Consider the following 19019-nt stretch of genomic DNA (forward strand, 5'->3'; position numbering starts at 1 on the left):
GTCTGCCGTGCCCATATAAAAGAAGCTTTTCATATATGGGAAATAAAGCTTGTAAAAGGTTACAAATAAAAGATTAGAGATTTATCCAAACTAGTTTAAAGCTTCACTGTGGTTTTCTTTTCTTCTTTTTTTCCTTTCTTACAAAACCATTCCCGGGTCTTTTTTCCCCCAGTTTTAAATGAAGTTTGCAAACAGGCAAGATATTGGACTGTAATGGTTGTTTTATATCAGCTCTGTAAGCTCAAGGCTGCTGCCTGCAGTAGAATTGATTTCAAGGAAACTTCAGGACCAAGAGATGAAAATTACATAAACTGACAGCTATCACCCTTCAACAGTCCATCCACATTCCCGTCCACACTCTCCTGACACCCAAACCCACACTCACAGCCCTCACATTGCTCTCCGTCTCTCACAGTCACACATGCCCTTCCTATCCCTCACCCTAACCCTGCTCTGCACACACCCTTGGTCCTCACACGCTTAGGGACAGGCGCATAGCTTCCAGCTCACACTCAGCTCATAAATGTCTCACAGCCCCACATCTCGCACTTGTCACACAATCTTAATCCGTTTCATTCCGGAACAACATGGTCCTCTTTTCCTCTTTTTTTTTTTTTTTTTTTTTTTTTTGCATTTGGAATTTGCCTCCGACTCTTTTATCAGGACAGCACAATCCTATCTTTGAAGTCATTTCTTTCCCCCTTACCCTCTTTTCTGAAGCAACAGCAATGCAGGGAATAAGCGACCCAAGCTTAATTCATAAGTGATCTGTTGCCTTCTTTTTTCCCCCAATTCTGCCAGCATCGCCAATCTTTAACTCTTGTTAAAAAATTAATTAAAGTTAATCTTGTCAAAGTTTTTAATAAAGACGTATTTTAAAACCTAATGAAAAATGACTTCTTTCTAAATATCGTGGCAGTTCTAAGGCAAGATGTGGTCCCCCACTGTCCACTGAATCACTGAAAGGATTGGAAATTAATCTTCATATTTCTGAAGTAAGTGTTCAGGGAGTCTAACTGACTCCTTCCCCCCTGAGAGGCTGTGTTCTCACGGAATATGGGTTTTGTTCTTCATCTTCTTTTTTAATTAGCCTGAAAGAATCCTGAGATCTCTCTCCTTTCTCCTCCCACTCCTCCACTCCCCCCACACCACCATACTTAATAAACTTGGAGGAAAGTTTGGAATATTTTAAACTGGCCTGGCATGTGGGGTGGAGAATGTAAGCCCAGCTAGCACCAGACGTGCATCTAGATTTCGAAATATGAATATCAGCCATATTTTGGAAACTGCATGCAAGCTCTGACAAATAATTTGATTCCCCGTGTACTGGTTTTCTTAATTTAGCTTCTGAATGCTTACATCCCATATTTATAGCAAGATAATTGTACTCATAGAAACTAAAAACCATCCAGTTGTTAATGAAAATTACTTAAAAACATAAAGCATGCTACTAGAAGTCAGATTCATAGGAAAAAATTTAAAGACAGAGGACACAGGGAAAAAAAATGTTAAACATGAACAGAGACAATAAAATGACCACATAGTAAGTGTACTGGAAGTTCAAGGACTTACAGAAAATCGAGTTAGACTTTTCATACAAGGAGTCTTTTTCTCCCACCAGGTGTCTAAGGTTTTCAGTACAACAGCCAGCACCCCCTCCCCGCCCCCAAAGCTAGTGGCTTTTGTCCTGAACTAGAGTAGGGTTTGTGGGGACTGTACCTGAGCCCGGCTGTCTGCAATTTCCAAATTGGCAAGAAGAGACTGGAAGAGAAAAAGCATGATCTTACAGGTGAAGAGCAATTTTGCAACTTTTCCAGGAGACACCCAGGAGAAAGCTTGCTTGCTACCAACTGCTGCAGAGTCTGGGCAGAATTCCTCTAGAAAGAAAAAGAAAGTCTTTTTCCGCCCCCCCCTGCATGCCTCTCTCTGTCTAGTTCTCTTTCTCCTCTCTGTCTCTCTCTCTCTCTCTCTCTCTGTCTCTCTCTCTCTCTCTCTCAGATCCAATCTTTTAAGAGCTTCAGCACATTGCTAAGCTAAAGGGAAATTCTCTTTGATAAAGCGGTGTTTCCAGCTTCTGGGTTTTAAAACCTAAATCTATATTCAAATCTGGCTGAAGGTGTGTTCTGGGATTTATGAAAGCCTCTTAAAGGGGTAAATTTACCAAACCGTGACAAAATCATCACAATCTTACTTTAGACATCTGAAGTGGATGAGAATTTTAAAGAGACCCTTGTTTATTTAACACTGTCCATTTCCAACTCGTGGTTTATTGGCCCCGAATTTCTGCGAAGTTACTAGACGAGAGGGCAAAGGAGAAGCGGGAGCTGTCTCCTCCCGGCCGCGGGAAGTGGAAAAGCCCTCCCACGCCCCCAAGGCGCCGAAATCTGCCCGTCTAACAGAACGGGGGAATTTTCAGGGCGATTCAGCTGCCCCCGCCATCTGAGAAGACGTCAGGCTGGAAGGGTTTCCCACGACTCCGGACCCCACTGCAGATAGGTCTCCCGGTCTACAATTTTTCACTCACTTTGTGGAGATCACAAGCGCGCGTTCTGACATTTCTCCACCTCACCCCGCCCCCACTGCCCCCAAGCCCTCCCTCCCGCCCTTTCCCTCCGCCAGCTGCACAACGTCCATTTTTCCTTTTCGTTCTTTGATGCTTTAAACATCTCTGTGGTACAACTGGGGGGAAACGCTGTCCTGTCTTGGGGTAGGAAGGAGGCTCTGGCTCGGGGGATCGGGGTGGATTTGCCCTTCCTTCATCGAAAGCATGGTGACTGGCCCAGAGCTCCCTACCTACGCCGCACGGGCCAGATCGCCTGGGGCATTTCTACACCCCCCCCCCCATTAAAGGCCTCGGGGCAGTTGTCAAGCATTTTAGTACAGTGGGGGCGGGGTGAGAAAAAAGGTCCGTACTCACCCTCCCCCCAGCCCGGGCCCCCTGCGAGAGTCTTGACTCCTGGGAACGCGACAGCCAACGGGTCTCTGCGGATTGGAGCGCTCGCGGAGGGCCCGGGAGGAGATGGGCAGACCCCGGGCCGCTCGAGGTCTCGCGGGGACCCGGGGCCCAGAGCTCTAGAGACACCTGCCAGGCTGGCCGCGGCCGCCGAGTGTCCAGCCCCAGGCCGAGCCGGAGCCGGAGCCCAGCCGGGCTGCCGAGCGCTGGCTGCCTCGTGCGCACTCCCGTAATTCGTTAATTGCTGGAAATCCCAAGGACGGCCACATTTGATTACACATACAGTATAAGAACCGACAACAAAGCGACGAATTAATTAACCAACTTCATTAACATAGGTCCCCAAATTAAAAGCGGCGAGCTGTTTCTTTGGCCCACTTGCCGTGGCGGCGTGGTTGGAGGGGGGAGGGTATTCAGGAAGAGATTTTATATTTCTTTTCCGGCTTTGGGAGTTGTGAGGCAGGAACTGCTTTCTGCTCTCCGCCCCCCACTCCCCGCGCCCCCCCACCCGGCCATTCACACACCCTCAGCCTGTCCACTGGGGCCCGCACCCCACCCCGCCCAATCCGTCTCTGCTTTTCTGGGGACTCAGGTCTGTCGGGCCCCGCTCTCCGTGCCAGGCGGAAAAGTTGGGCTGGGGTTCGCTCTCTCCGGCTCGGTCCCCGGGTGCCGACCCTCTCCAGCCTCCGGGCTCCCAGCCCCCGGCTCGGGCCGCGCGGGCTCGGTTAGTTCCAGGCCCCGCCGCGGCTGGCGTTGGGGTGGCGTTTGTTTTAACGCAGAAACTCTGATTATTTCCCGCGTGGGCCTCCCACGTCCTCTCCCTCCCCGGGTATCCTGCCGACCCCACTCTCACAGCCCCGAATCCTGACCTGACTCCTGCTGTCTCCCCAACCGGCCCTGGGGTTAGATTCGGGGATTCGTGTTCTTTGCAGGCTGTCTTGGGCTTCTTAAAACTCTAAAAACCCTGCGCGAAAACCAGGAGCCCGGGTCTCTTGCTTGGGGGCCGGGAGACGTTTATAGGGACATAAAGAATGAGAGAGACACTGAGTTTTTGAAAATAGTTTGTTCTTGGACTTGGGTATCTGCATCTCTCTTGCTTACATGCCTACGCTTCACTCCCAGGCCTCCTTTCTCTACCCTTCCCGGTCCCCTCAGCGTGGTCTGACCCTGTTTGAGACCGCAGAGTCGTGTTTGTAACCTTCAGTCTCACTAGCTTTCTGTGTCTGTTCTACACACTTACTGCTAGCGTGGAATGTAATAACCAGCTATCTCCCACGCTCACTCTTCTCCGACCTTGACTTAAATATTTTTATCTTCTCATATTAAGGTGTATGGGTTTCCTTTCTCCCCTTCCCTAAAACAAAAGCAAAAACAAAAAAGGGGGGTGGGGGGAGAAGAGAGGAAAGGAAGAACAGGAGAAGGAAAGGAGAGGCCTCCCTGTCCATCATTTTAATTATACAATAAATTCACATGCTCCGGCCCATAATGTATATTTTAAGCACAGCCCAGTGTCTTTCAAGAACATTCTGGTAATGTCGGAGGCCTGGATTTGTTGCCTGCTCGTCCCCCCGTGCAGCAGCGGCCTGTTTTCCTCCCCCTGTTGTGTGTTTTTATTATTTTCCCTCTGGCTTAGATGTGTCAATCATTCTCTCCCTGCCATTGGTTGGAGAGTTTGCGTCAAAAAGTTGCCAGAGAGGCGCTTTCTCAGCAAATCTCCCTGAGAGCGGAACCGACCTCAGCTCCAACTCAGCCTCCACTGTTATTAAAAATAAAAATCGCTAGAGAAGCCCTCCTCACGTCTACTTTGTATGTATCACAGAGGGGCCCACGCGCGTTTCGAACTCGAGCGACTTTCCTTATTTTCTGCTCTTTAGAAAAATATTTTTTGTTGTGTTTGACTTTTCATGGAAGGGTGAAGATTGCAAGGTTTCTAACTCAATACTCTTGATTTCTTTTAGGATAGCTGGCTATTTGGAATTTTGAAGGATAATTTGATTCCCCCCCCCCCCCCAACTTCCCATGTGGCTCTAAGGTAAGTGTCTGTCTGTCGTGTCTGTCTATATCATATCTACGTGTCCCTCTGTCTACCGTCATCCCAGTGCCTCTAGTAGACCCACTGATGCACCTTTGAGAACGTGGAGTTCTTCTTAAGGCTGATGTATTTTTTTTCCCTTGCAAATTTTTGAGGTGTAATAACGATCACTGCTAAAAATTTGTGATCTGGAGATAAGGGCGAGAGTGGGAGGAAGGGAGGGAGCGCGCTCCTGGGGTCGGTGCTTTCGCAAAACGTCGTGGAAACCCTCCGAGTCCGATGTGGGGTATTTTGGAGGGGTGTTGTTTGTGGTTTTGTTTTATGTCAACGCCCATTCTGGGTTGCTCCCTGCGATCTTTGCGCTTTGGACATCACATGTGGTTGGGGTCATTTGGATTGATCCCAAGGACGTTTTCAGAGTCCGAGACAAAAAGATGCAGATGTAGCTAGATGGATGGATGGATGGATGGTGATGATGATGATGATGATGATGTTGTTAATAATAATAATAATTTGGGCGCCTCCGCGCGCCCAAAGCCCGGCTTGCCGGCGGGTCGGCGGGCGCCGGCGGCCGCCGCTCAAGCTCCTGCCTGTCCCTAATGAACGTGAGAGGAAACCCGAGAGGATAACCGAGGAGGCGGGGAGCGCCGGCATCTCCTCCGCCCCGGCGCTCGCCGCTCGCTCTTTTCGGCCCCCTCTCCCCCAGCCAAGAGCAGCTCACCAAGGTTCTCGGCCTCTTCCAGAGGGCCTCCAAATCTCCTTTTTCTTTTTGAGCACCACTTCCCCCCACCCCGGGGGGAAAAAACCCGGGAGTGCCATACCCCCCCCCCCCCCCCCCCGCCCCACACCATGGCTGTTGTGTTTTGTGGTCCTAGACCGAGCGAGCGCGGAAGGGTCGTTTTCCAACGTGACTGCCGGGGACGGTTCCGGGCCCGCCCCTCGCAGCCCTCGGCGCGCACCTGGGGCGGGCAGAAGTGGCGGTGAGTGGCCCCTGCTCCGCCCGAGGCCGCACGGAGCCGGGGACTGGAATCCTTCCGGTGGGAAGGCGGCCGCTCAGTTGTTCTCGGACAGGGGCCGCGGCCCGGCCTGCTTGCGCGCTCGCGCGCTCTGCTCCCAGGCTCGGGGACACCCGGGCGGCGCGGGCCGGATCGCGCCGGGGCAAGCGGGGCGCTGAGGCCCAGCCTCCAATCTCGGTCGGCCCGGGGGAGAACCAGCAGAAGGTCTCAGCCGGCAGCCAGCCTCGGCAACGAGTCGCGCCTCAAACTCCGAAGAAGTCTTCGTGTTGAAGCGTTCAAGTGACTCTTGAGATCACAGTCTGGTTTCAGGACACACTTTTTGAAACCCAAGTCCGCGTCAGAATCCCGCCGAGTCGGCTGTTTCCTCCTTTACAGACCGAAGTGGGGTGCGGGGACAGAAGGCCGAGCCGCGTTGCCCCTTGAGTGGTGGATTGCTTGGGGAGGGGACGGGGAGGTCACTCCTGGAAATTCTCCCTGCATCCCAGAGCTTCCGGGGTCAGGATTTTTCCTGCTCTCCTCGGGACTTTTTCCCATCGCCAAAGTTATTAGCACAAGAGAGGAGTTGAAGAGGAAACTCCTCCCCCCAAAGGCAGGTAGATACCCAGACCTCTGCTCTCAGAGCTAACACCAGGGCTTTCTCCTCGCCATAATTAATAGTCAAGGCCAACCCTTTGGGCACGTTTCTTCCTCCCTCCCTCGCGAGTGGCAGCGTTGTTTGATTCCCTGAGGCCAGAAACTTTCACTCGAGTTCGCCGGAGGGAGGCCCGCGCCGGCTGTTTTCCGCGCTGCCCGCATATCTCCTTTTTCTTTCTCTCTCCTCTTCCTCTTCGTTGTCTTCCGAGCCGCAGGCAGGTCGCCAGTCCGCGTAGTTTTGTTTCCTTTCCATCATGCAGAAAATTAATCAGCCCGGACGAGAAGCAGAGCTGAGCACGGCGTCCTGTAATTAAGGGACGTGTGCCCTTCGGATTATCTCGTTAGTTTATCAAGAAAACATTTATTATAATTAATTCTCGGACGAGGTAATTATTATTGAGCGAGGACACAGCAACTGGTAGATGGGCTCCGTGGAAGATGAAAAAAAAAAAAAAAAAACAAGGGGGAAGGGAGGAGGGGGGAGGGGGAGCGACAGATTGCACGAATTGACCGTTAGATATAAGGCAGCGCGGCCCGGGGCGGGCAAGTGGAGCAGGACCGCGGGCGCCGGGGCTGCGAGGCTGCAGGGCTGCCGGGCAGGGACGCCGGACCAAGTCACTCGCGCCCGGAGGTGTAGGCGCCAAGCGGCTGCGCGGACTCGCCGCGAGACCGCCGCCCGCTCCTTCTAGGTAGGAGTTCTCCAGGGGCCACCTCCTGAGCAGTTGTTTTGAGGCTTGTATTTTTGAAAAGGGATTTCTTTTTCCCCTTCTGGGCTCTGCTTAGAGAGGAAGGGAGAAAGGCTTCCTGGCAGGGCTTTGAAAGTTAGATGGAAGTGTCTAAGGCCTCTTCTTTGGAGAGCGCATACCTAGGCTAGCTGTGGAGAACACGTCGTAGTTTTGTTTTGTTCCTTTTTCTTTTAAAGATGTATCCGGTAGTAAATGGAAAACAGTCTATGCCGGGAATTTTGGTCATTTTTCGATGGTAGAGCAAAGGAGCTCCAAGAAGGATCCTGTTGTTTTCTGTTTGTAACTGCTTTTTATGCTGGAATGTGCTACTTTAATGTGTGATGTGTCAGGCATTTCTAATTGGGTGAGAGCTATACATGTAAGAACACTTGCATATTTCTCATGTGCACATCCGATATGATTTCAGTTGTTTCTATAGTAGTTCAGAACTTTCCGACATAGTAAGTTTGCATTAAACGAGAAAGAACCCCAGCTTAGAGGCTATTAAAACCAATACATGACTGTATTTTAAAGCAATATTATTTTCACAGCCTCCAAATAACTATCATGAAAGGAAAAGATAAAACATCAAGTCTTTGTTGTAGGAGCAACTAAACTAGTTTTACTGGTGAGATAATACAAACTCCTACAAGGGCATTTACAAAATTACATTAAATTAGATCTAAGGGTGGAAAAGCATGCTTTTTCTGCTATGAATTTAAATCAGGAAGAAGTTGCAGTAACTGGGTTCCATCTGTGGAGTTTTGTGTCTTGATCTCTTAAGCAATGTAAATATGAAAATCCAGAGTCCTTAAAACTCAGTAGGACCTCTGTAAAAGTAAGAGGGAACTTCTCCTAATCTTGTGTCCGCCATTTTGAAGCAATCTCTCATAGTGTCAAAGTTGCAAAGTAGAGATCCATGCAGGAGAAGCGCCACCTTTTAGGAAAACAAAAGTCAAAATTGCAAACAGCCAGTCTCTAAACATCCATTTTGGATCCCTTTGCTTGGGGGAGTGAGAAATAGTCAACAGAATAAAGTAAATAACTTTTCTTTTTCTTCCTTCCTTTTCCCTCTCTGAGCTCTTTTTCTTATAGGATTTTAGGACCCTTGAAAGGTAGGGAGAAATTCTATTAGTTTCACAACTTTGGGTGTTTGTGTATCTACTTTCTTCAAAACTAGAATGTGCAGAAAGGCGCTAGAGGTAACAGGAAACTCTGCTGTAGCTGCTGAGCACCTAAATGCCCGAAAATTTGCCTCCTGTAGGATCAGCAGCCTCTACACATCAAGATCAACATGGAAGCGGCTTGCGCCACAAATGTGCACCCTTTCTACTTGCAAATGTGGGAGCCTGTCATTATCTGATTGGTGGGATTCTAACTTTACTTCAGAATTCCTAGCACACCCTGTGCCAAACTTGAAGACTTTTTTTTTTTTTTTTTTGCACTGCGTTTAAATATTTGATGGGTGTCGATAAAAAGTTAAATACTTGTTTGTTTAGCTTTAGTTCTTTAGACACATATAATCAAGTTCTCCAAAACCCTAATAAATCTGTTACTTACCTCGAAATCTAATTACCCAGACTACTAATTAGGTGAAAATGATTACTGGAAATGACTTCAAATGTGGAATAATAGTGGTTGAGCAGTTTTCTCAAGTTTGCTGTTTAGCAAGTTGGTATTTTAGATGTTAAGTGCACTGACATTTTAGGTTCGCAGCAGTTGAAAGTGGTAAAAAGCTAAGATAATTAAAATCTGCCTTGGAAAGGCAACAGTCTGGGGAGAGGTAGATGTCTTGAATTGTTTCTTTGTTTCTCACCAATGGCCTTTGTTATCTGCATTATTTATTTAGCCAAAGAGTTCTTTGTCTCTGCAAATGGCCCCAATCAAGTTTTGTTTGAGACAATTAGCTAGTGCCAGCCAAGGAGTCCTATGCAAATGTAGGGATAGGAATGCAATGTGTGCATTTGGAGGCGTGGGGTTTTGTTGGGGGGGGGGGAGCGGGAGGCAGATTGTATTGCTTTCTTCGGGTCTTTTTTTTTTTTTTTTTTTAAGTTTTGGCTGGGGGTGGGGAAGACAGGTTTATCTGGTCTCTCTGCATCTCCTCTAGTTCAGAGCAGCTGGGGAGGGGAGCGGGGTGGGGGGGGGAGGCTTTGCAAGTCCTTTAAAAGCCTCTGCCTTGCATAGCCCGGGCTCTTCTTAAGTTAGTGGTGGAACGTGGAAGAGCTGCGTCCTCCGAAGCGGTAAACCAGCACCTCTGTTTGTTTGTTTGCTTTGCCTTAGCTCCACCATTCCAAACCCACCCACCAGGACTCTGAATCTGTCCACCCCGGGCGAAGCGCGACCTTCCGGCTGGGTCCCCCGGATTTGGGCCGACTTTGCGCCTCCAAACAACCTTAGCATGATGTCTTATCTTAAGCAACCGCCTTACGCAGTCAATGGGCTGAGTCTGACCACTTCGGGCATGGACTTGCTGCACCCCTCGGTGGGCTACCCGGGTAAGTGAGCCCCGCGGCACTGCTGCCCTGCCCTTCCCCACGCCCGCTCCGCGGGGCTGTGACACTCTCCCCCGAGCACCGGAGTTGGCGGTGGCGTCGCCCCCGCCCCAGCTCCAGGCGAGGTCTCCACTGGGTTTTCCTTCCGAGAAGCAGCTCAAAGCCACAGGGCATTACCGGCCGAGGAGAGGGCAGGGGCTGGGGAAAGGGAGTAGGTGGATCTACAACGTAGGAGTGGGGCGAGGAAGGCTACTGCCCTTGTCATTTGGGCGAGGGGACCCTGCCTGTACCTCGCAGTCCAATTCCTCGGAAGTGCCCTCTTGGCGAAGTCGGGCTTCTCATCATAAATTCTCCCCGCCAAGCCTGGGGCTTCCCCTCTGACCTCCAGGCCCTTAGCCTCTAATTCTTAGAGGTGTGATTTACCCCGGGTGTGAGTGTTTTCCTTTCCGATAAGATCTGTTTTTTAAAACCCTCCTAGAACAAGGAGTATGAAATATGCCCCCATTTGAAAGATGGAGGAACAAAGGCCCTTGGAGTCCTAAAAAAGCCTAGATCTCGGACAGAATCGAGATTTGCCCCATCAATTCGAGCTGCCGGTCCTCAGGGACGCTTTGACTTCACAGAGTGGGGTTTTTGTGTTGATGGTTTAGGGGATGATTTTGGAGGGTTCTTGTTTTTTGTCCTCCATTTTTTTTTCTTTCTTTATTTCTTTTTTTTTTTTTTTTTTGGTTAGCTTTCGAAGAGACGCTCTGTCTGGAGCCATCTCCGACGTCAGGCGGAGTGGGGCATCCCCTGGAAGGGGCAGGGTCTGCCAGAGGAGCCGAGGCCGGGCGGGGGTGGGGAGGACACGGGTAGGGGCCGGGTTGAGCTGATGCGAGGACCAGGGGAGCGCTGAGGTGTGGGCGTGGCGGGAGTCGGACACCCGCAGAGACCCCGTGTGACTGAGAAGCTGCTCCCGCACCCTAAAGGGCCCTGGGCTTCTTGTCCCGCAGCCACCCCTCGGAAACAGCGGCGGGAGAGGACGACGTTCACCCGGGCGCAGCTAGACGTGCTGGAAGCGTTATTTGCGAAGACCCGATACCCAGATATCTTCATGCGGGAGGAGGTGGCGCTGAAAATCAACTTGCCCGAGTCCAGGGTGCAGGTAGGGCAGATGTAGACATAGCCATCCTTCCTGACCGTGCCACCCCTCCCCCCAGCACTGTGTATGTTGAGGACCCAGGAGAGTTCCAGGTCTTGGAGAGGACCAGAGGAAGGTTCGAAACTAAATGCTCGGCTCCATCGGAAGCCAGTAAACTTTTCTCTTAGGGCCCCTTCAGTGTCTGATTTCTCCTCGTGTCCCTTTTTGTCCCTCCACCCCCCACCCAATCCTATGACCAAGGTTCTTCCGGTCCAGCTGGCAAGGTAAGACTGGTGATTTAGCTGCAATGATAAAGCACAGTCCTAGAACCCTTGGACCCCTGGTGGACAGAAGCCCAGCCTTGGCAGATTTCAAGGATAGGCACATAATATTTTAGTTCTTTCCCTTCCCCTGTTGGAAATCCCCCCTCCCATTCTCATCTACTTTTAAGGGTAAAAGAAGCTTAGCTCCTGGATAGTTCTGGTATTTTTACAGATGAAGAAATAGAGTAAATGACTTGCTCAAGGTCACATGTCAGTTTGGTGGTAGAAGAAGAAATTACACAGTAAGAGTGTTTTCTTTGACTTCTTAGGGATAGAACAGAATTTGCTAGATCTGAGCCATTCAGCAGATAAAATATCAACATGGTATCCCAATGATACCTTCCCCCCTCCCCTTACTCCCCCTTAACTTGACCTTAAGCTGGAGAGGAAAGTAAACTCCCAACTCTTCTGGAATGCAAGTCCCATATAGATTTCTCTGGAAAGAATGTTTAACACCTAAACCACATGTACACCTGGGACTCCCCTTCAGCTAGGACACATCAGCATGAACTGCAGATCAAAAAGAGGCTTTTTCAAAGTCAGAAAGAAGAAGTTTTAGCATTTGTGAGGCTTGAACTAAAGTCTTAACTGAAAGAAAATAAATGGCTCTGCATGGTGGTGGTTTGCGCTCAGCCTCCACGGCATCATTTTACCACAGTTAAGACACCCACATGGACAGCTCATTCAAGAGGACAACTAAGGACTTTTGCCCAGAAAACGCCAGTAGCTTCCCTGATAAGCCCCCCCTCACACACCAAACACAACACCTTCATTGCAGAACATGAAGAAGGCTGGTAAAGAGAATTTTCAAAGTTACACACAGAGGCAAAGTGGACAAGCCAATGAACATTAATACAGTAAACAATCTATGTGTCCAGTGGCACGACCCTGAAGGCTCAGACTTGAGCCTAGGAGAGAAGTCTGTCTTTGAGCTCAAAGCAGAGTATATATGAGTCACTCCACTTACCATAAAGAAGGTTTTGGCAAGTAGTAGCTTTCAGACCTTCTTCCTCAACAGGATCATTTCTCCTGGGAGCTTTCTTTTGTGAGTCTTTCTAGAAGAGACAAAAAGTAGAGTGATGGAACCAACCTACATATTAGTAGTTGCTACCTGGAAGATGGACTGTAAACTGTTTGAATTTAGACTGTTCTTGCTGGCATATAACAACAGATTGTTTTCCCTCACTTCTCTTATGTTCCCATCCAAAAGACATAGATATGTTCTATTCCATTGTGAGAGTGTTCCAAAATATAGCTGGGTCTTATGTGTATGTGTGTATTTGGGGTGAAATAAGAGATAGGAAAGTGAGGGGGAGAATTTTTAGTCATATGATTTGGGTGATTATCTTAAATTTTACTGTTCTGAGCTAGGAGTAAAGCAGGGTCAAATGCTTTTAGATAGAGCCTCCCCAACTTTCATATAATTCCAGGAACATATATGAGAGTTTCACTGGCAGGAGAGATTGTCTGCTTAGCTCATCTGTCCATCTAGGACAGATTTATAATCTGGGAGCCACTCTTTTCCTTAAGGAGTCTCTGAAACCACGTTAAAGAAGTTTCTTTCCCTTTCAAGGTGTGGTTTAAGAATCGAAGAGCTAAGTGCCGCCAACAGCAGCAGCAACAGCAGAATGGAGGTCAAAACAAAGTGAGACCTGCCAAAAAGAAGACGTCTCCTGCTCGGGAAGTGAGTTCAGAGAGTGGAACAAGTGGCCAATTCACTCCCCCCTCTAGCACCTCAGTCCCAGCCATTTCCAGCAGCAGTGCTCCTGTGTCTATCTGGAGCCCAGCTTCCATCTCCCCACTGTCAGATCCCTTGTCCACCTCCTCTTCCTGCATGCAGAGGTCCTATCCCATGACCTATACTCAGGCTTCAGGTTATAGTCAAGGATATGCTGGCTCAACTTCCTACTTTGGGGGCATGGACTGTGGATCTTATTTGACCCCTATGCATCACCAGCTTCCTGGACCAGGGACCACACTCAGTCCCATGGGTACCAATGCAGTCACCAGCCATCTCAATCAGTCCCCAGCTTCTCTTTCCACCCAGGGATATGGAGCTTCAAGCTTGGGTTTTAACTCAACCACTGATTGCTTGGATTATAAGGACCAAACTGCCTCCTGGAAGCTTAACTTCAATGCTGACTGCTTGGATTATAAAGATCAGACATCTTCGTGGAAATTCCAGGTTTTGTGAGGACCTGCAGAACCTCTTTTTGTGGGTGATTTTTAAATATACTGAGCTGGACATTCCAGTTTTAGCCAGGCATTGGTTAAAAGAGTTAGATGGTATGATGCTCAGACTCATCTTCTGATCAATGTCCCGGGAGGCATAGAAGGAAAAATGAAAGGCCTTAGAGGGGCCTGCCAACCAGCTACCTGAAATGGACAAACCATTTGATACTTAAGATCCTATCATAGTTTTAGATCATTGGTTTTACTGATTTGCAAAGTGATCGAAAGCATTCTAGCCACGTGCAACCAAATACCACCAAAAATAAACAAACAAAACTAAATTGTGAGGGAAAGGAGGGAAGGACATAGCCTTCTTAAGCAGAGGTGTTCCAATGTCATAGCCAATCCTTGGTTGAATCTTAGGAATGGACAGTGTCTCAAGCTCACTCACGTTTCATGACCAACTGGTAGTTGGCACTGAAAAACTTTTCAGGGCTGTGTGAATTGTGCGACTGATTGTCCTAGATGCACTACTTTATTTAAAAAATAATGTTCATAAGGAGTCAATATGTAGTTTAAGAGACAATCAGTGTGTGTCTTATATAAATGGTACATCTGTGGTTTTTAATCTGTGCTAGACTTCAAAACTGTGATCTCCTGTTATTGTATGCAAACTTGAACTCCACCTCTGCAGGGGTTCTTCTGTGATTAAATAGGTTATAATTATAAGTAAATTCAGAGCAACTGAGTACTTATCTAAAAAGATTACCTTTGGCTGGAGGTGAGCTGCACTGAAACTTTACAACAAAATGTCTCTGGACAAGGAGAGTGAGAGAAGAGAAACAAAAGGACACTAACTCATCTGTAATTTGCTGTTGGTAAGCCTAGCAGTAAAGAGACATTGGTCAATTGCTCTGACCCTGATGAATTTATAAACTGAGATCATCGTTGTTTATGCTTGCAGATGTTAACTGGAAAAGTTATATATGCATAAACCTTTCTTCCTGGATTTGGCAGATATGTATAATTATATTAAAATGGTTCTAGCACAACATTGGGTCCAGTTTAATTTTATACCACCATTTATGAATGAGAAGCCCACATTCAGCCACTCCTTCCCAAAACATGTTTTTCTTGGGTCAGAGAGGGAATTAGCAAACTTTATTTTTAAAAAATTTGGGGGGGGTGGCCTAATCTATGAATGAACAAGATATGAATGACCGGTATGTCAACTTTTTGTGACTTTTCATTAGTACTGCTCTGAAATTGAGTATAGAGAGCCTAATAATCAAAAGCTCTCCTTGCTTTTCCCTCCCTGCCAGATAACCCTAACAATTTCTTAGGCACTTTACTAGCATGTCTTAACACAGATCAATTTTTTAAGCGAGAAGGGGCGAACTGTAGTACCTCAGAGAAAACGTGAATGACAAGAATTCCTTGTTTCTCTTCTCTTATTTGATTAAGGGGTTTTTTTTAACTTCCAAAAAAATCTGAGGTAAACATGAGAGGGAATGTAATCAGAATCTGAAAGCAATTCAGGCAGAAATGATTTCTGAACAAAAGAGTTTCAGAAAAGTTTTAAAACCTATAATTTCAGTAGTTGAACATAAGGCACCCTGGTCAGGTTTTTTTTTTTTTTTTCTTTTTTTTTTTTTTAGAAAGTGCTGAGGGAAAAAAAAAATAGGTCTCTTCTCAGTTGTACCTGCATTTTGTAAACCAATCACCAGAAAAGACAAAATGGGCCAATGATTCAATGATTATGGTGCTCTGCAGTTAAAAGCAATATTTAATTTCATTTTAAACTCCTTATGCTCTTAAATCTGACCAAAATTAAGTGATTCTTGATTGTAACTTTTTAAATGAATGTTAGCAGTTGCAACCATTTTGTTTTCTGGCTGATTTTCCCCTCCCTGGCTGCTGCACATGCTGTCTTGAACCCTACATGAGATCTTGTCTAAGAATTGTTTTTGTTTTGCTGCTAAAGGAAATGAGGAAATGGAATAGTTTACAGTCAACAACTGAGGCACAACTTGATGGCAAGATTTTCTAATACCTACTGATAATATTCACCCTACCGTAGTTTACAACTGGAATGAGATTGGGGCTGGGGGTGGAGGGTGCAGAGAGAGAGAGTTAGAGAAGGAACGAACATGAATCTTTGCTTTATAGTTGTCCAGATACTGGGTCTCATGCAAGGAAAGCAGATCCTCAGTAATTCCTCACACGGCCTTCAGTTTTCAGGATGCCCCACAAAGGGACGGGAAAGATCACCCTCTCTGTAAAAACAATAACGACAACCACAAACAGCGGACTGCTCAGCAAATCACGCAGTTAGGTTTCTCTCCCCGTACTTTAAAAAAGGAGGACGTCAGAAAAAAAGGCGCCGAGCCCCCTCTGAAACTAATTTTTCCATCACCTTTGCACAACTTCGTTTAACAGACCACGGAGTTAAATGCCTTTGGATTGACGGCGAAGTAGAAATGAATTCCCCCTGACCGCAGGCAACGGAGGGAGGGCAAGGGAGGCGGGGAGCGAGCGCGGGCTCCCACGTCCAGAGAGTTCCGGTCACCGCGCCCTGCCAGGACCCGGCTTTATGAAGTTTAGTCCAATAATCGTCATTACTTGGTACTGAAATGACGCCACCCTCCAAAGGCGTCGGGGAGCGATTTCAACCGCTTGTTGGCGAACAACAAAGACTTGAATGTTGATGTAACCTTCGTTTTGAGGGGTGCAGGTGAGGGTGGGGTAGTTTGCTTTACAAAGCTCTGCTGTCCCAAACCTTTATCTTTCCCACAAAGATTCTGGGCCCTTTGTATTTCACCTCGGGAGTGTTTCGTCCCTTCACAGATAAGAAGAGAAATCCAATCAAGTCAATTAAGTTCCGGCTTTCGAAACCTCGGAGTTTGAGATCATGGTCAGTTTCCTCAGCTCCTCTCCCACTCGCTTCCCTCTCATCTCACCTTCCCTGCGGCTCTCCACACCCTCCGCCCCGGAGGCCCCGGGCGCGACTGCGAGGACGTGGCGCCCGGGAGCGGCCTGTGCTCCCCGCCGAATCCACGGCGGGCTTTCAGAGCTGTGTTTTCTAAGTCTCGACTGCCCGATCGGAGCTAGCCGGGAATGGCACTCCCATCTCTGCCCCGGGGGGGCCCGAGGCCCAGGTGGCTCTCTAGCTGGCGCCGCCTTCTGGGCCCCACTCGGCCCTGCGGGCCGGGAAGGGGCGGCCTTGAGGCGCTCGTCCGCCGGCTTCCCCTCTGTCTGGTCCGGCTCCGGCTCTGGTCGGAACCTCGGCTGAGCCGCAGCCCCCCGCACGGCCCGGTCCTCAGTCTCCCTCGCGGGCTCCGGGCGCTTGTGGGCCCCGGCGAGGCCCGCGCGCCGCCAGCCCAGGGAGGAGCACGGCCTCCTCGAGGCCTGAAGTCAGGCTTCGGGGTCAGCCGTGGTCCTGGGCACCCGTGGCCGGGTGACTTCACGGCCTGGCCGAGCTCGGGGGCCGGGCGGGCTCCAGGTGCGCGTGCGTGGCCCGGCCAGGAGGCGAACGCCCTGAGCTGGAGGGAAGGGAAGCCGAGACCGAAGGAGAGGATGGCGAGCTGGCCCTGCCGGGCCCGGGAGAGGGGGCCAGGGGAGAGACGCGGGCCCGACGGCGCCCGCGGCCTCTTGCCTTCCTCTCTCCCCGGGAGGAAGCGCCGCAGACGGCTGGGTGTCCTACTGGCGGTAAAGGGCGAGGCCGCCGCTGCCGCCGCCACAGCGGGGACTCCCGCCGCGCCTTTGGCCTCCGGTGTCCGGCGAAGACGTGGCGCCGACGAGGGGGTCCAGCTGGGCCTGCCTGGGGCCCCAGGAATCCTCCAGGAAAGCCTGGGGCTTCTGCTAGTGGGGCTGGGGGGAGTTGCGCTCGGTGTTCTGCCCTCCCTGGGGCTCCTGGGCTCTGAGCTGAGCCTTTCAGGGGGGAGCCTGCGGGACTCTGTTACCCTCGGCTCATCGCTGTTCTCCGACGCCTCTAGATTTCGTCTTTAAACTGGATGCCCTGACTTTTCCTTTTCAGACCCGGCGGAGCACTCAACCCGCCCTGAAGGCCAGAGGCCAGTTCTGGAAGGGGAAAGCCGTGCCTCTGGCGTCCCGGACAGCGCCGGGCGGCCCGTTCCGGTTACCTGCAGAGCAGGGCCGCAGTCCTGCGCCCGCCTCCACTTAACCAGAAGCGGGCGCTCGGGCGGCCAGCCCCGGCGCGCTCACCCCATGTTTGAACCCGCGACTAACACCCGCTGAAAACCTCGCTGTTGTTACCCAGACAAAGCTGTAACCCAAAACCAGGAGTGCCAGTGTGAGGTGGTGGTTTATTGATACACAGACGTGTTTTAATCATACAAAAGAGAAACACAAAGGAGTCGGGCAGGAGACAGGCGCATCCCACACAAACGGAAACTGACGTCTTAGAAAACGACCAAAATGCAGAGATGCAGGGTCGGGTTCTGCCATGACCTCTGCCTTCTTCACGCCTTCCTTCAAAACCTTATCTCTTTCCCTTTCGTACCACAAAAGGGTTCACGCCCCATTCACGCATCTGCATGCCCAGATCTGCGACCAGTGTCTTGAACACTTCTTTTCCTCTTCTCAACGGCCAGAACCCTGTAAGCGCAGCGTGCCCTGATAAAACCTGATCCCCCTAGTCGCCCCATTTCTGCCCTTGGGTTAGCATGATACAAAAAACGGGGAGCCCCTGGCACTTTCCCCTGGGATGGAGAGAGCAAAACCCCAAACAAAACCCACCCCGATGTTTTTCCGTATTAGGCTCTGAAACTGCACAGATTATGGGATTTGTCTCGGACAGAATTAACATTACATGTGAACGGTAGTGCTTCGGTGTATTGAGACACATTGTATACGATTGCTTGGAGCATCTCTTCTAAACTGCCTGTTAATAGCAACATGAGACCTTAAAATAATAAGTGGTTTTTCGGTCTTAACCTGATTAAAACGAAATTTAAACTCTGTAAAGGGCAGTTTTTTTGGTGGAAGCAGTTCGAAGGAAAGGGAACCCATCACGGGGGCTGGAGGAAGCTTTTGTATGGAGAAATGGCTGGAGAGGAGAAGTAAGCAGGCATGCGTTTGAAAGGCCTTCTACTATGCAGCAGTCCCCACAAGCAAGGGAGGTGCCCCCAGCTCTAAAGAGAACTAGCCAGACTTCCTCTCTTGCAAGCAGTGTGTCTTATATTTAAAAACCAACCTGCTGTCGACTGTAAACAAACAATAAGCAAATTCAAATAAAGGAGCCCTACCAAGTCCAACCCATTTGGTCAAAGATAACTGCAGGTACCAGAGAGGTCAGGCTATCACTAGGGGGAGGGTCGGCTTCGAATTTTGTTTTTCTCCTAGAGGGAAAGTCGAACAGCATGAGGTCTGTGACTCACTTTTATTCCTTAATCTTCCCCATCCTTTACCTTCAATTCTCAGAGGAAGGAAACATGGTATTGGGGGGCCGGGGGCGGGGGGAACACAACAACAAAGGGGGGAAAAAAAAAGAATCCCGTAGCAAATATAATGGTAAGTGGCCAAAGTTTGAAT

General features: G+C 49.4%; 1 protein-coding gene and 1 long non-coding RNA gene across 4 annotated transcripts in view; one reads left to right on the forward strand and one right to left on the reverse strand.

The window, feature by feature from the left end:
• Positions 1–2543, reverse strand: part of LOC309655404 — a 133697-nt gene extending 131154 nt beyond the window's left edge. Inside the window, exon 1 of the long non-coding RNA XR_014260820.1 lies at positions 1720–2543. This is a non-coding gene — a long non-coding RNA (uncharacterized lncRNA). The remainder of the gene's footprint in view (positions 1–1719) is intronic.
• A 1164-nt stretch (positions 2544–3707) lies between these two features.
• On the forward strand, positions 3708–14518 carry OTX2 (orthodenticle homeobox 2). Of its 3 annotated transcripts, XM_082450895.1 has the most exons (5): positions 3708–4759; positions 4912–4985; positions 9640–9854; positions 10844–10995; positions 12868–14518. In XM_082450895.1, exons 3-5 carry the CDS (start codon positions 9758–9760, stop codon positions 13486–13488), a joined length of 870 nt encoding a protein of 289 aa, XP_082307021.1. In that variant the 5' UTR covers positions 3708–4759; positions 4912–4985; positions 9640–9757; the 3' UTR covers positions 13489–14518. The 3 variants fall into 3 exon arrangements, with proteins under 3 accessions (XP_082307021.1, XP_082307022.1, XP_082307020.1); XM_082450896.1 differs by having other exon boundaries at positions 3708–4985; XM_082450894.1 differs by lacking the exons at positions 3708–4759; positions 4912–4985 and adding an exon at positions 4992–5965.
• The last annotated feature ends 4501 nt before the right edge of the window (positions 14519–19019 follow it).

This window comes from Balaenoptera physalus (genome assembly GCF_965194825.1).
Source record: "Balaenoptera physalus genome assembly, chromosome: 2".
Lineage (NCBI taxonomy): Eukaryota > Metazoa > Chordata > Mammalia > Artiodactyla > Balaenopteridae > Balaenoptera > Balaenoptera physalus.